We start from the raw sequence: 14,578 nt of genomic DNA, 5'->3' as shown, positions 1-14,578 counted from the left end.
AGAAAAAATCAGATGAGTGAAACAAGACATTCAGATCAGCCAATCAGTAACCAATCATCTGAAAGTAGAAGAGGTTGTTGAGAACGGGACGTCAGACAGTAGCTGTGGAGTTAAATGAACTCCAGCCTACTGAGCAGTGAGTGTGTCAGTGTTCAGAAAGTCCTGCCAACTTTTTATTGAACCTGCACAGATGTTAAACTCAGCTAACTGTTCTAGCGCAATGGTCCGGCAGGAGGTTTTTTGTGGGTGGAATAAATCAGCTGGTGCGTAAACTTCTATTAGCTCAGTGCACGTCAACTTGCTCCTCTAACGCAGCGAGTTTTGCCCTCCTTTCAAGTAAAAGAGTGAATGTTGAAATAACTTCATTTCATTGGTATCATTCCACATTTTGCTATTGGTATTGCAGCTGAAGACACTTCTGGATCAGAACCATTTTACAGACCTGAAGCTACGAACACTTTAATATCAGTCTGGTTCGCACCAAAAATAGGAGTATAATTTTTTGCCATTACGTTACTGTACCTGGGTCAGTTGTTGAGAAGTTTAAAGATGAGTAATAATGGTATTTAAAAGGATGATTAAAAATTAGCTTACCTCAACAAGTGATAGCAAGATGAACAAAATATCATTTAAAGCTCTCAGACTTTTTGCAAAGACTTTGTTCTTTCATTCCTCATCATGTTTGTGTGTGTTTTAGGCCAAGGAGAAGGCCGAGGCCCAGGGCGTCGACCTGAAGTAACCTCTCACCAATCAACACTCATCTGGGGCTCACCTTGTCAACAGGGTTCCCATGACAACAACGGCAACACAGGAGGCGAACAGGAGAGGGAATAAAGTAAGACGACAGGCGATGAAGTGGAGATGAAGAATCATTAAATAGAGAGGAGAGAGAAATCTTTCTGTTATTTATGGCAATAAATTAGTCCAAATAAGTCAGAAGGTAAAAAGAAGAAGGCAAGATGTAAAGAGCAGCTGGCTCTAGAAGTTTATTGATTACTATTAAGGAAACCTGATTGGCTCATGACGTGATTTCTATACGTTGGCATCGAAAACAAGCATCTGGAATCTTTAAACAGTGGTCTTACATAAAGAAATACATAAAGTTATTCCCTGATGTTTTTACCCCAGATGATACCTGGTTGGTATGATCCATTATTTATTATTTAATGATTTTAGGAAGAAAATCAGCTGTGAAAGCAAAGTCCCTGTTTTTGATTTGAGATGAATATCGGAACACGTATAAGTGGGCTTTATTACAGAGATCAAATGTACATAAAATAAATACTGTACTCTGATATTGTGGTTATGAGATTGTCTAGTCAATTAGTAGTTTAGATACAAGATGGAGACGAGCTGCCGACAGAGTTTAGTCAGGTCGTACAGAGAGTGCATTTCGATACCATCGCCATGGTAACGTGTCCACGTTTTCACCCATCAGTTCCTTTAAAGTGCTCCGTGAACGGTTTGTGAGCAGGAGGCTGAGCAGAAAAACAAGATGTTCGGTGGGAGTTCAGTTCCTCTTCACAGCTTTCAGTCACTAAACTTCATATTTAAAGGTTTTAATCTGAAACAGAAGAGAACCGTCACTGACCTCTACGCTGCCTTTCACTACATCATTGTCACACTTTCATACTATATACCAACACGGCAAAGGAAGAACTATGCACTAACATTGGTTGCACGCTATGAGTAGTTAGTATACTGTACAACACGTTAGTTTTCTGTTTGATATTTATACCGACAGATGTGCAGCTGCACGTTTCAAACGACAAAACTAAACCACGAGGAAACAATGAAGCTTCAAAGATTTGTTTTCTGAGCTGAGAAACACACACACACACACACACACACACAAACACACACACACACACACACACACACACACACACACACACACACACACAAACACACACACACACACACACACACACAAACACACAAACACACACACACACACACACACACACACACACAAACACACACACACACACACACACACACACACAAACACACACAAACACACACACACACACACACACACACACACACACACACAAACACACACACACACACACACACACACACAAACACACAAACACACACACACACACACACACACAAACACACACACACACACACACACAAACACACACACACACACACAAACACACACACACACACACACACACACACACAAACACACACACACACACACACACACACACACACACACACACACACACACACACACAAACACACACACACACACACACACACACACACACACACACACACACACAAACACACACACACACACACACACACATTGAAAACATTAGAAACCATACTCTGAAAGGAAACAAAGACAGAAATGTGACATCTCTGTTACAGAGTTCATGCAGCACAAAATATAAAGTTTATTTTTAGACTCGCCACATGTCTCAGTCCCAATTCTTTAAGAGTCACATGACTGTTAAGTCACGTAGCAAATGGATATTGGCTAATATATAATTGATTATTTAAGTCCACGGCCTCAGTTGGGCTGGAGGACATCATATGAGATGTTTTTCAATCACTGTCAATGAAACTTTGCATTTCTGTGTTGTGGAGCTGATTGAACTCACTTCTGTCCACTGGTCTTTATGTTTATAGTCATCATACTCTCACAGCTCAGTTTTACTGCCCCTGAAAAACGTGGAAACTCTCTGTATGCCTCTGGGTGAGTCATTAGTCGTGCTGTTTGATTTGGCTTTTTAATCTGAGAACAGCTGCCTGAGAAGTGAGGAGGACGTCAAACAGCTCAACAACCAACTGAAAGTCATTTTAAAGTTGTGTAAAGCCGAGAGGAGCTGATAACTGTTGGTTCATCATTCAGCTCACACTATTACACTGTTCTTCACATTATCATTTCATACACTTTTATCAACACTGCACATTCAATATCCCATGTAACCAGCTGATTAAGCAGTTGTAGAAATACGGTACATTTGTAGGATTCTCCGTAGATGAGAGTCGATCAATATCATGCAGGTCACGGAGGAGGAAGATGAAACCCTGATGAGGAGCTGGTCCAACCTTCATCTCTTCATCTTCACTGCCTGAGTTCCTGGTGGTGGTGATCAGGTGATGGTGGTGGTGAGGAGGAGTGAGGAGGAGGAGGAGGAGTTCCTGAGTTCCTGGTGTTGGTGATCATGTGATGGTGGTGGTGAAGAGGAGGAGGAGTGAGGAGGAGGAGGAGGAGTTCCTGAGTTCCTGGTGTTGGTGATCATGTGATGGTGGTGGTGAAGAGGAGGAGGAGTGAGGAGGAGGAGGAGGAGTTCCTGAGTTCCTGGTGTTGGTGATCATGTGATGGTGGTGGTGAAGAGGAGGAGGAGCGAGGAGGGGGAGGAGGAGTTCCTGAGTTCCTGGTGGTGGTGATCAGGTGGTGGTGGTGGTGAGGAGGAGGAGGAGTGAGGAGGAGGAGGAGGAGTTCCTGAGTTCCTGGTGTTGGTGATCATGTGATGGTGGTGGTGAAGAGGAGGAGGAGGAGGAGGAGCGAGGAGGGGGAGGAGGAGTTTCTGAGTTCCTGGTGTTGGTGATCAGGTGATGGTGGTGGTGAGGAGGAGGAGGAGTGAGGAGGGGGAGGAGGAGGAGGAGTTCCTGAGTTCCTGGTGTTGGTGATCAGGTGATGGTGGTGGTGAGGAGGAGGAGGAGCGAGGAAGGGGAGGAGGAGTTCCTGAGTTCCTGGTGTTGGTGATCAGGTGATGGTGGTGGTGAGGAGGAGGAGGAGCGAGGAAGGGGAGGAGGAGTTCCTGAGTTCCTGGTGTTGGTGCGTCTGAGATGGTTTTCAGAGACAACATCAACGTTTGGGAAACATTTCTGGGAACAGAGAGAAGTTTCCTGGTGAGGAGGAGTGAAGAGGAGGAGGAGTGATCAGGAGGAGGAGTGAAGAGGAGGAGGCTCTTCTTCCAGAGTTGGACGGAGACGTCCTGAACGTCTCCAAGAACTCGTCTCCAGGTGTCTTCATGGTCTCAGACCTCCTGAACCATCATCAGAGTCTCCGTTGATGATTTCCAGAGTTTGATACTAAACCTGACGTGAAGCTTCTGATCATGTTCACGGAGAAACCAGAACCAGAACACTGAACCAACACCAGGAACTCCTCCTCCTCCTCCTCATCCTCATCCTCATCCTCACCCTCCTCCTCCTCCTCCTCACTCTTCCTCACCACCACCATCACCTGATCACCACCACCAGGAACTCAGGAAGTGAAGATGAAGAGATGAAGGTTGGACCAGCTCCTCATCAGGTTTATCTTCCTGCTCCGTGGAGAGAAGTCCTCTCTCAACTTATTCATGTACCTTGGTGACATAATGACGTCTATCTTCACGGCAGCACAGACTCCGCCTTCACTGAAGGAACATCTCCGTTCACATGAAGTTTCAGTTCAGCCTACCTCATTACTACTTGATTTCATGACAACACTGTGAACCGAGGAAAAGCAAACAGGATGTGACTTTTCACACTTTGCAGTCAGGACAAAACGCACATTCATGCACACAATGCATTTTCATTAAAGAGGTCTGGTGAGACAGACGGCGACCTGACAGGACACCTCCTGTGGTTCACTGCTTATTGCTTTTTGTTGGATGAATCTAGTTCGTTGTTCATGCAGAACAGTGCAGAACATACATAGATGTTAACTTCATAGCAGGTGAAATGGTTCGATCCTTAATCACAGTATATGCAATTTTATGTCAAAATGTATATAAATATTGTGTCATGTTACATTTTCTGAGAATGTCTCAATGTGAGAAATGTATGTAATAGATACAAAAAAAATTAACGTTTTTTTGGGGTGATTCAGCAAATTGAATTAGAGAATATTGCAAACATCAATCAGAAATACAGTCTGCAATGAAGCAGTCCGACTCCACATAAAGAAACCTCATCCAACTCCAGATATAATGTGATAGCTACTGTACGATAAAACCTCTGACGATACACACTTTCACAACACTGTCATCGTCATCCACCTCCATTCTGCAAATATCTCCTTCGAATGTGAGCAAACAGGAAGCACGTGTTGTAATCATCAGACGAGCTCAAAGTCAAAGTGCTGCCGTGCTGCCGGCCACAGGGATTTGGAGTTTGTTGTTTGGGTTCAGTAAGAATTAAATCGTTTGTATGAAACATCTGTTATATCTTTGTACTCTCAGAGCTGCAGACAAACGTTTTTCATTGGTTGCACTCTTCCATGTGACCTTTGTATTTGGGTGGACCTGATGTTTCCACCACGTCTTTAAATCAGCACCTTTTCTGTCACTTCCTGTAAACATTGGTCATTTCCTAACACGTGGAAGTGAAGCTTCGGGGCTTCGCGTCGTCCTCCAGATCTGGTTAGAAAACATGAAGTACGGCTCGTTTGTGTCGCTACGGCCAACAAAACGTATCTACACAAAATTCAGGAACTCTGCTGTGCTGGAAAGACAGAATTTATTTTTTTGCAAACTGTTCATCATAATATAAATGTTGAGCTGCATTCATCGTGAAGATTCTGCTCATAAAAGCTGTTTCCGACAGATTAGTGATAGACTTCCACTTATGGCTGTATGAATCATTTAAATCATTGAGGTCCGGACTTCTATATTTTTTTCACGTGTATCTAATTAATGTCTGAAATAATTGCCTAAAATTGGTGCTTTCCAACTTTGTCATCTGGGATCATCTGTTCAGCGTCGGGGAGTGAATCATCTTTTCATTACTGCAACACAAACCTGTTTCCGAAGATGTAGTGATGCTGTGTAAAATGTAAATAAAAATAGAATGCAGTGATTTGTAAATCACATAAACCCATATTTTATTGCAAATAGACCAAAGACAACATGTCAAATGTGGGAACTGAGAAATGTTATTGTTTTTTTTATTAAATATATCTTCTCATTGTGAATCTGATGCAGCAACGCGTCTCTATAAAGTTGTTCCAGGATCATGTTCACCACTGAGCTGCATCACCACAATCAAATTTCTCCATTTCAACATTTGATATGTTGTCTTTGGTCTATTTGCAATTAAATATGTGATTTACAAATCATTGCATTCGGTTTGTATTGACATTTTACACAGTGTCCCAACTTTTTGGGAACTAGGTTGTATTTACTCAACATGGTGGTTCTTGTTTATTTCAACCAACCTGACCAGCAGCTGAATCTGTGATGAAGGTAAAGAGAGAATTTGATTTTAAACCTGACAATTGGCTCCGTTAAACGGAGGCCGTCCATCGTGTCAGTGAGTCACCCGGCCGGCTCCCGTTAATTCCTGCCATCCAATGTCAGACTTTTACTTTCAATGGAAGTTGAAATGATTTTCTTTCAGTGCAGTTTGTGTAAAAGGTTGAAACGTACGTTACGATGAGTCGTTCCTCTATTTTCTAATTTCCTTGCAAGATGATTGTAGCAGAGGCTAAAAAGATTCGGACACATGTAAAGTCAGACAGAGTGTTCGCTCTTCAACACGTCTTTCTGGCCGCACTGACAGCCACCAACGCAGCTTCGTTTCCACCATCTTACTCCAGCTGCGTCTTCGTGTGTCCGTTTATCGCCCGGCCGTGATTTCAGACCAACTCGTGGCGGCGCGGTGATCCACTTCAGTCGATCGATGCTGCTTTCAGAGGAGAACATGTTTACAATATTGTCTCGAAGACGAATGTCTGCACACCCAGACGTGCTAAACTTCAGGTGCAACCAATGAAAATGTTGAGCTTGACAGATTTTTGTTTGCATGTGCAAAAGGTGGTGAAACATGTTTTCTGCTCCCTGAAAGCATCCTGGTTCTGACTGTCTAATGATTCTGTGTTAAAATGTTTTGTTACTACTTTGAGCTTCTTCTATTTAAAATGTGTTCATTCACTATTGAACAACGTGTGTTAATGACGATGACCAAATAATCTCGCTTAGCAAGAAATGTTTGTTTGTAGGTTTTATCTTTCAGTCACACGATGTCTTCAGCTGTCAAATCTTTCTCTGTGGGCGGAGCTCTCACTCCGCATGCTAATCACAAACTTTAATGCATCTGCTTAACCTCAATTTCTGTTTTATCTACTAACTATAATCTGAGCCGACATCTTCCTTCATCAGAGTGCTAACCCGAACTCATCCAAAATACATTTATTTATACGACAATATTACAGTTTCTGTATAAAGGATTGTCAAAAAAACACTTTTCTACTCATAGTTTCCTCTTAAAGCATGGATAAGATACTCCACATGTGGTTTAAATAAACCGACCTGCCACTCTCCACAGCTACAACACGGTTTTGACCAATACATGTAAAGATAAGCTGTTGTTTTCCATCTTAAAGGAGACCTATTATGCTCATTTCCAGATTTAAAATTTTTGACTAGAGTAGCTTTACATGATTCATAATATATGTATATTTTTTAAAACCTTATCACCTCGTCCTTTATGCAGCCCTTCAGCTCATCTTGTGTCTGAAACAAGCTGTTTTAGCTCCTGTCTCTTTAAGGCCCCTCCCCCTAAAAGCCCACTTTCTTCTGATTGGCCCAGGTACAGGTGCAGCAGGAGCACGAGTGGGTGTGGCCAACTTTTGGGGTGTTTTGGTGCAGCGTGGTGAATCAGGAGGAACTGATAGTTACATGTGTCACAGCTGACTTCAATCACGGCCAATCAAATCATCTCATCTCCTTTGAAGCCTCTGTGGTGCAGCGAATGCAAAGAACCTGCATGGGGAGCTTTCTGTGTGAATAATTTAAGCTCCAATCATTTATTAAATGGCATGAGCTGCAGAGCATAAATTGTCTGAACCTTTTATGCGTAAATGATGCAATGTGACACTCTTCTTCCACGACAGATTACATGACTGAACCACGAGTAGGTTCATTTGTAGTTAACCTGAGTGGCTTTTAAATTCTATGGCTAAAATTTGGCGACTGCCTCATGACGTTCGCCAATTTCCTGATTCGCATCCAAATAAAACCTTGTTTTAATTATCTATGTAAGAGGGATTAAATCCGTAGAACATCCACCAAACCTGTGAGGTTTTGGATCGGTCGGTTCATGTGCCTCCTAAAGCCACAGAAACAGCCCTCTATTGGCAATGCTGCACTTCGACCTGGTTTGAGGGGCAACTCTGACACAGAAAGTGCCCGGCGTGTCTATAATACGTCCTGTTGGGGGTTAACTGTGATCGATGACAATCTGCACGAGCATGAGAAAAAACACGTGGCAAAATATGAACGTGCCCAGATTTGCAATGCGCTCGGTACGCAAAGAAGACCCACAAAGGTAATGATGTGGAATAGTGTCATATAAACGCCTGGAGGGTGATAGAGAGAGGAGAGGTGCTCAGTACATCTCAGGAGGCCCCCCACCAGGATCGGCCTACAGCAGCATCACTGACGGATGTTTTAGCTTCAGCTTTACCAAAAAGTGAGAGGAGCCAAAAAACTGAATCTTCAGCCTCCTATTCTACTTTTAGAAAACTGTGAGAACCAAAGATAACCCTCCACTCTCAGAGCCAAGTCTTCCGTTGGGATAATAAGAAATGATGGAGCTTGGTCATTTTGTATTCTATAGGGAGCCAATGAAGAGAAACTAATGTGGGACAAATATGACCTCTCTTCCTAAATAACCTCTTGCTGCAAAATTGTGGCTCAACTGCAGGCTTTTGAAAAGTTACTGGGACATCCTGAAATAGAAAAAGACAGTAGTCTACCTTCGATGGAATAAATGCATGGACTAGTTTTCAGCATTGCATTGAGAGAGATCTTCCTTATTTGGGCATCATTATGTACGTACAAGAGTCATCGTTGACGTATGAGCGGACTGCATGAAAACCCACAGCAAGAAAGGTCAGAGCAGGACGTAATTATCACGCTCATCACACTCAATAGTGCAAAACGGAAAACGTGCTGGTCTGTAGTTTGACAGAATATAACTGCTTTAGGTCTATGGACGGGTGTGTTCAGAGCACGGAGCTTTTATTCTGAAAGGATTTACTTTTACACACTCACTGTTTGAAACGTAGGCCACGTTTAATATAAACATTTGACATTGTAACATTATGTATGACAAAAAGTATGGAAAAGCCTGGTAGGTCTTCTTTAAAAATGCATCACTGTACATAGGCACATGTAGCACAATAAATGGCTCATTGTAAAAATGACACGGTTAGCGAGCATTTTATTATTTACACGGAGGGCAGGTGAACTGTTTTCTGTCGCTGACATATTTATTTTTGTATTTGATTATTTTTGTATGTATTAATTTACAGGCTGCTTCGAATATCTTGGCAGGATCAGAATATTACTGAGAATTTGTCAGAGACAGTCAGAGATTAGATTGTTTCCGGAGCTTTTCATTTTTTGCAGTGTGTGTTTTCTATAATACAGATGTACAGTATGCAATTTAAAAGCCATGGTTGAGTGAAACCATATTCAGAACTACTTCTGTGTTTTGCCATGGTAACGCCCTGGTTTCTTGTGGTGGTGATGATGCATTTATGTGTAATGTAAGTGTTGGTGTTTAAATGTGACTTTCTGTGATGACAGAACCGAGAAATAAAATGAATCGGGAGTTCATGGCGTGGTCTGCGTTGTTTTTGACAACACGCTCAACCTGCTGTTTCTGCTGTCCACACAGAGACGTTTAAATTACACATCATGATTTTAATGAGCACAAGAAATGAACTGAATTAAGGGCATTTCTAAATCCACTTTTTATTGTCTTAACGGTGGATAATCTGAGTTCATACAGGGTTGTAATTAGTCTCTTAAACGTTCACAGCTGTGTTTTGGGTGTAACCTGAAACAACCAGTCAGAGGGTCATTTCTCATCCCCTTTATTTGGTGGATTCCTATTATAACAGTCATTTTGCAAAGTAGTAGGAATGAACCGAGCTCAGACAAACACAATAATAATCTGGCACATTGTAATGTTTTCATTTTCAATCTTGTGCATGTCTGTGTGCACCTACCTATGTAGGCACATATTATATCTTCATAATGTGCCCTTAAAATCCTGTGCCATTGACTTCACACCACTTTTTTGTGGGTCAATCATGTAGTGAAAGTTCTGTTCAAACACTATGAGCGACTAGCAGAGACACCTGACGCCTCTTCACGCCACTTTGCACCGGTTGTAAAACAGAGTCCTGAATAACTTTAAGTTTAAAGCTGAATTATTTATTTTAAGCCACTTGGGGGCAGCAGAACACCCTGAAACAACACTCTGCCCTTTAAAAGTCTGCGGCCAGTATTGTGAAATGTTTTTGCAACGTCAACAGTTTGAATTTGACAATGAGACAAAAATAAAAAGTGACTTTAGCTTTTATTTAATGGCATTTAAATACAAATACAACATGTCAGGGTAATTTAAACTTTCATCTGAGCTCTACCAACTTCTGAAAAAATATCTGGGTCTATGTTCAACAGCCAACAGTGGGGAACTGTAACTACACCGATTTGTGCTGCACCACAACCCATATTATTATTTATTATTATTGTTATTATTATTGTAGTGTTTAACGTATTTATCAGATCTTTTTGACTTAAAACTGCCGGTTGCTGCTGGACATATTGCTATGAGAGAAAAGACAACAAAAACAAAAAATAATAAAATATTGAATCAATGAGTTCTACCACATATAGATGAAATATAGTAGAGTATAAATTTTAAAGTCTGTAGAAAAGTAATTCATCTGTTTGTTTCTAAATACATTATATATGATATATACGATAAAAAAGTCACAAGACTGTCAAAAATGTAGAAATGAATCGTAGCATTTCATTTTTTATCAGCATTTCTGGCCCGGCCAAAAAATGAAATGCTACATTAAACTATAACAGTCCAAACAGCAGAGTGGACGAGTGTCAGCGGTTCTCTCGCTCAGTGACGAGTTACACTTCATGTACAGTTTAATAGCAGGCTGCACCTTCGACCTGCGAACAATCACCCTGGAAACATGAAATCAAGACATCAGGACAAAACTCGGACAGAAGAATGTTTTCCTCGAAAAAAGAGAGAATGTGGAAAACTGAAGAGAGACCAGTCCCTGTGTTTAAGACAACTTCATGTTTCCATGACTACCAGACCCCTAACCCTAACCCAACCTTAAAACATGTCTCCACCTTATTACACCTTATGGGGACTAGCTTTTTGTCCGCATAAGAAAGACAAGTGTCCCCCGTCCACACACACACACACACACACACACACACACACCACCCACACACACACACACCACCCACACACACACACCACACACCACACACACACACACACACACACACACACCACACACACACACACACCACACACACACACACACACACACACACACACACCACCCACACACACACACACACACACACACACACACACACACACACACACACACCACACACACACACACACACACACACACACACACACACCACACACACACACACCACACACACACACACACACACACACACACACACACACACACACACACACACCACACACACACACACACACACACACACACACACACACACACACACACACACACCACACACACCACACACACACCACACACACACACACACACACCCACACACACACACACCACCCACACACACACACACACACACACACACACACACCACACACACACACACCACCCACACACACACACACACACACACACACACACACACACACACACACACACCACACACACACACACACACACACACACTAAACAGGCCGAGATGACTGAGTTGTTTGGAGGGCTCTGTTTCTCTGTCTACAGCACAGGACCGTAACCGTGACGATGATGATGATGACTGTGAGCAAGATGAAGAACACGCCGACCCACACTCCGAGACCCAACTCTGGAAGCACAAAGAGAGTCAACAGTTAGACAGAGATCTTCCTCATGACTCATCATCATATCAGTTTCCTTCTGTCCCTGCAGTCTGTTGTTTATTTGTCTCTCTGTGTCTTCCTTTCATTCGGTTATGTCTGTCTTTCCTTTGAGGGTTTCATGTTAACTTCCTGTTTTATTTTGGTAACTCTCCTTTAACTTCCTGTCCTCTAGTCTTTCCAGCTGTATTTGATTGTCTTCCCACCCTGATAGTTTCCAGCTGTGTGTAATTAACTCCTCCTGAGTATAAAGTCTGTGTGCTTCCCGCCTATTTTGTCAGACCGTTGTCATGGTTACCTCTAAGCTGGTTGCCTTTGCGCTCCCTCCTGTGTCGAGTAAGTTTTGATGTTTGACCTGTTTTTCCTTTTTTCCTTCTTCTGGACTTTGTTTTTCCTTCATGGTTTCTTGGATTAAGTTCTTGACTTCTGTGAGTTTTTGTGGACAATCTTTGTATCAACTGTCTGTTTGAGTCCAAACCCACCGGACCGGTGACACCTCAGAGTGTGTGTGTGTGTGTGTGTGTGTGTGTGTGTGTGTGTGTGTGTGTGTGTGTGAGACCTTGCAGGATGTCCCCTGGCGGTGAACACAGCTGTGTGCTCCAGGCTCCGTGCCGACTGTCTTTGGGTCTTAAGGGGACGTAAGCTGCCACCATGAAACAGTAAACGTGTCCTGCTTCCAAGTCCATGAACTCCTTTACGTTGGTTGTAGATAAGACGTCTCTCTGTCGGGGGACAACGAGACACGCGACAATCATCCAAGTTACATTCAGACGTTCAACGATTCGCTGTGAATACAGTTCAAACTGTCACAACGACTTCTGGGACAATCAGGTGTTGATTTGTTTACATCTGAACTATTTAATCTGTCTTCGTATTCTTCAAAAAGCATTTCCAGCACTTCTACGGGAGATGTAGCCTGTATGTTTTATAAAGCAGTCAGGACACCAAACTCTGGTTGTTCTATGTTCCAAAAAAAAGAGATTAGAACCAAAATAATTCAGTGATGTGCAGATTATCTCCTCATAGAAAGTGATTAAATATGACTCCTCATTTATTAGATTGCAGTTTGTTTGTTTTTTGTAGTTTTTTTTCTTGGTTTGAGATTTTTTAATTTCTCCACGAAAATCTGCAGATTGCATCACATTTTTGCAAAAAGCTGCAAAATGAAATATTTTTAATCAAAACGTGGAAGTCCTCGAAGGACTGTCCTCGAAGGACTGTCCCGAAGTGTCGTGATATGTAATGATGATGACCGTCTTGTTGCTTTTTATGCTAATTATGCTAAACATGTAATCTCTGTTCTCAAGGCATCAAGAAGATTTCCACCTCAGGAAGGGGACTCTGATCTGGTTCCAAAGATGGTATTTGTTTTAGATATGAACATTACAAACACTGACTTCATGGTCTCAGCTCCTTCCTGTACCTTTCCCGTGCTGCCAGACTTGTGGTAGATGATCTTGTACATGAGGTCATTTTTCAAGACGTCTCTGATGCTCATCTGCTTCCCCCGTCGGTGGTTTGTGGTGAGAGGATCCGTGATGTTGACGATTACTCTCCTGTCATCCACAGCCTCCACAGTGAACGTCGGCGCACTGATGTTACCTGAGGAGGACCGATCAGCAGGACAATGAGACGAGCGGGTTGTTCAGATGTCACCGTTACACAGACTGGTCGTGTGCGACCTACTCTGTTTATAGGGGTTGAAGAGGGGAGAGTACGTGTGAGGGAAGTCCTCCACATCAGCGCTGGGGTCGTATGCTGCAGCTTCTGTTCGAATGTCAGCAGAGAAGCTCCTGTGAAACAGGAACACACAGAATACCGTATATGGTTCATCAACATAAAGAAATGATCCTGATTTGGAGATATTATGCTCTGTCTTATTTTAAAAGGTTTCAATTAAGTCATTCAACTGTTTCATGTTTGAAATGATAAATAGAGACTAAGATAAAGATGAGTGAGGTCACATGGCATCAAAATAAGGTTGATCACAGAGAATCATAGGTTTCAGTAGAAATGTTCCAGATTATTGATGAAGTGATGTTCGTACCTGTCCAACGCCTGGAGCTCCTCGCTGAGGTCACATTCAGTCTCTGATATTCTGTTACAGTTGAGAGTTTCCATCCAGTCACCCTCGTCCCTGATAAACACATCCCAAAACGCACTTTAAAAAAGTCTAACATCGGCTTGGTACAATTTTCTTTTTTTTAAATCTGGGTTAGAACAGAAGAAATGTTCAACAAAATTCAGAACTACCAAGAAAAGTTCTCAGATAAAGTTCACTTGACAACGTGAAGCTACATACACAACTACATGTCTCTTCCTTCAAAAGCTAAGTTAACAGAAATAAATGTTATTATTTGAACACTTTTTGTGAGATAAATAGTCCGTTCTCGTCCAGGGCGTCAAATGCAGCTGTTTGTGGTCGGGTTAGAAAAAGGTGGTTTAGTTTAAATGTGACATTATGTTTACGTACCAAAACTACTTGGTTAGCTTTATGAAAAGGTCAAGCTTCATTTAACTGTCATTCTGGCCATATCCATATGTATACACAGACGGTGGAACAACAGAATGTGTCTCAGGACCAGGGTGAAAAGAAATAAATATAAGACATAAGAAGCTGTGGCTGTATGTATGTCCTATAAGGAGATCTGGAAGAGCCGCGGCGTCGGTG

The 14,578-nt window shown here is 42.2% G+C and overlaps 2 protein-coding genes across 6 annotated transcripts in view; one reads left to right on the top strand and one right to left on the bottom strand.

The window, feature by feature from the left end:
* LOC138212747 (uncharacterized) overlaps nt 1-13,597 on the top strand; it is a 41,127-nt gene extending 27,530 nt beyond the window's left edge. For 4 of the 5 annotated variants that reach the window (XM_069173269.1, XM_069173270.1, XM_069173267.1 and 1 more), the window contains one exon: nt 698-9,578. In XM_069173269.1, the coding sequence (XP_069029370.1) occupies nt 698-739 (42 nt within the window). In that variant the 3' untranslated portion in view covers nt 740-9,578. Of the gene's footprint in view, nt 1-697; nt 9,579-13,476 lie in introns of those variants that run through there. The other variant, XR_011179491.1, reaches the window with a different exon arrangement.
* LOC138212778 (tissue factor-like) lies at nt 10,314-14,044 on the bottom strand (the record flags this gene model as incomplete). The annotated part of the gene is made up of 5 exons (XM_069173339.1): nt 10,314-11,876; nt 12,467-12,629; nt 13,331-13,509; nt 13,594-13,700; nt 13,955-14,044. Coding segments are annotated over 5 exons (676 nt in total), but the record flags the coding sequence as incomplete, so codon positions are not given.
* Nucleotides 14,045-14,578: the final 534 nt, after the last annotated feature.

This window comes from Embiotoca jacksoni, unplaced genomic scaffold, assembly GCF_022577435.1.
Source record: "Embiotoca jacksoni isolate LCO1_2020_lvr unplaced genomic scaffold, fEmbJac1.0.p SCAF_59, whole genome shotgun sequence".
NCBI classification, from domain to species: domain Eukaryota; kingdom Metazoa; phylum Chordata; class Actinopteri; family Embiotocidae; genus Embiotoca; species Embiotoca jacksoni.
Note: the sequence above shows the minus strand (reverse complement) of the source record. Positions and strands in the feature narration are given on the sequence as shown.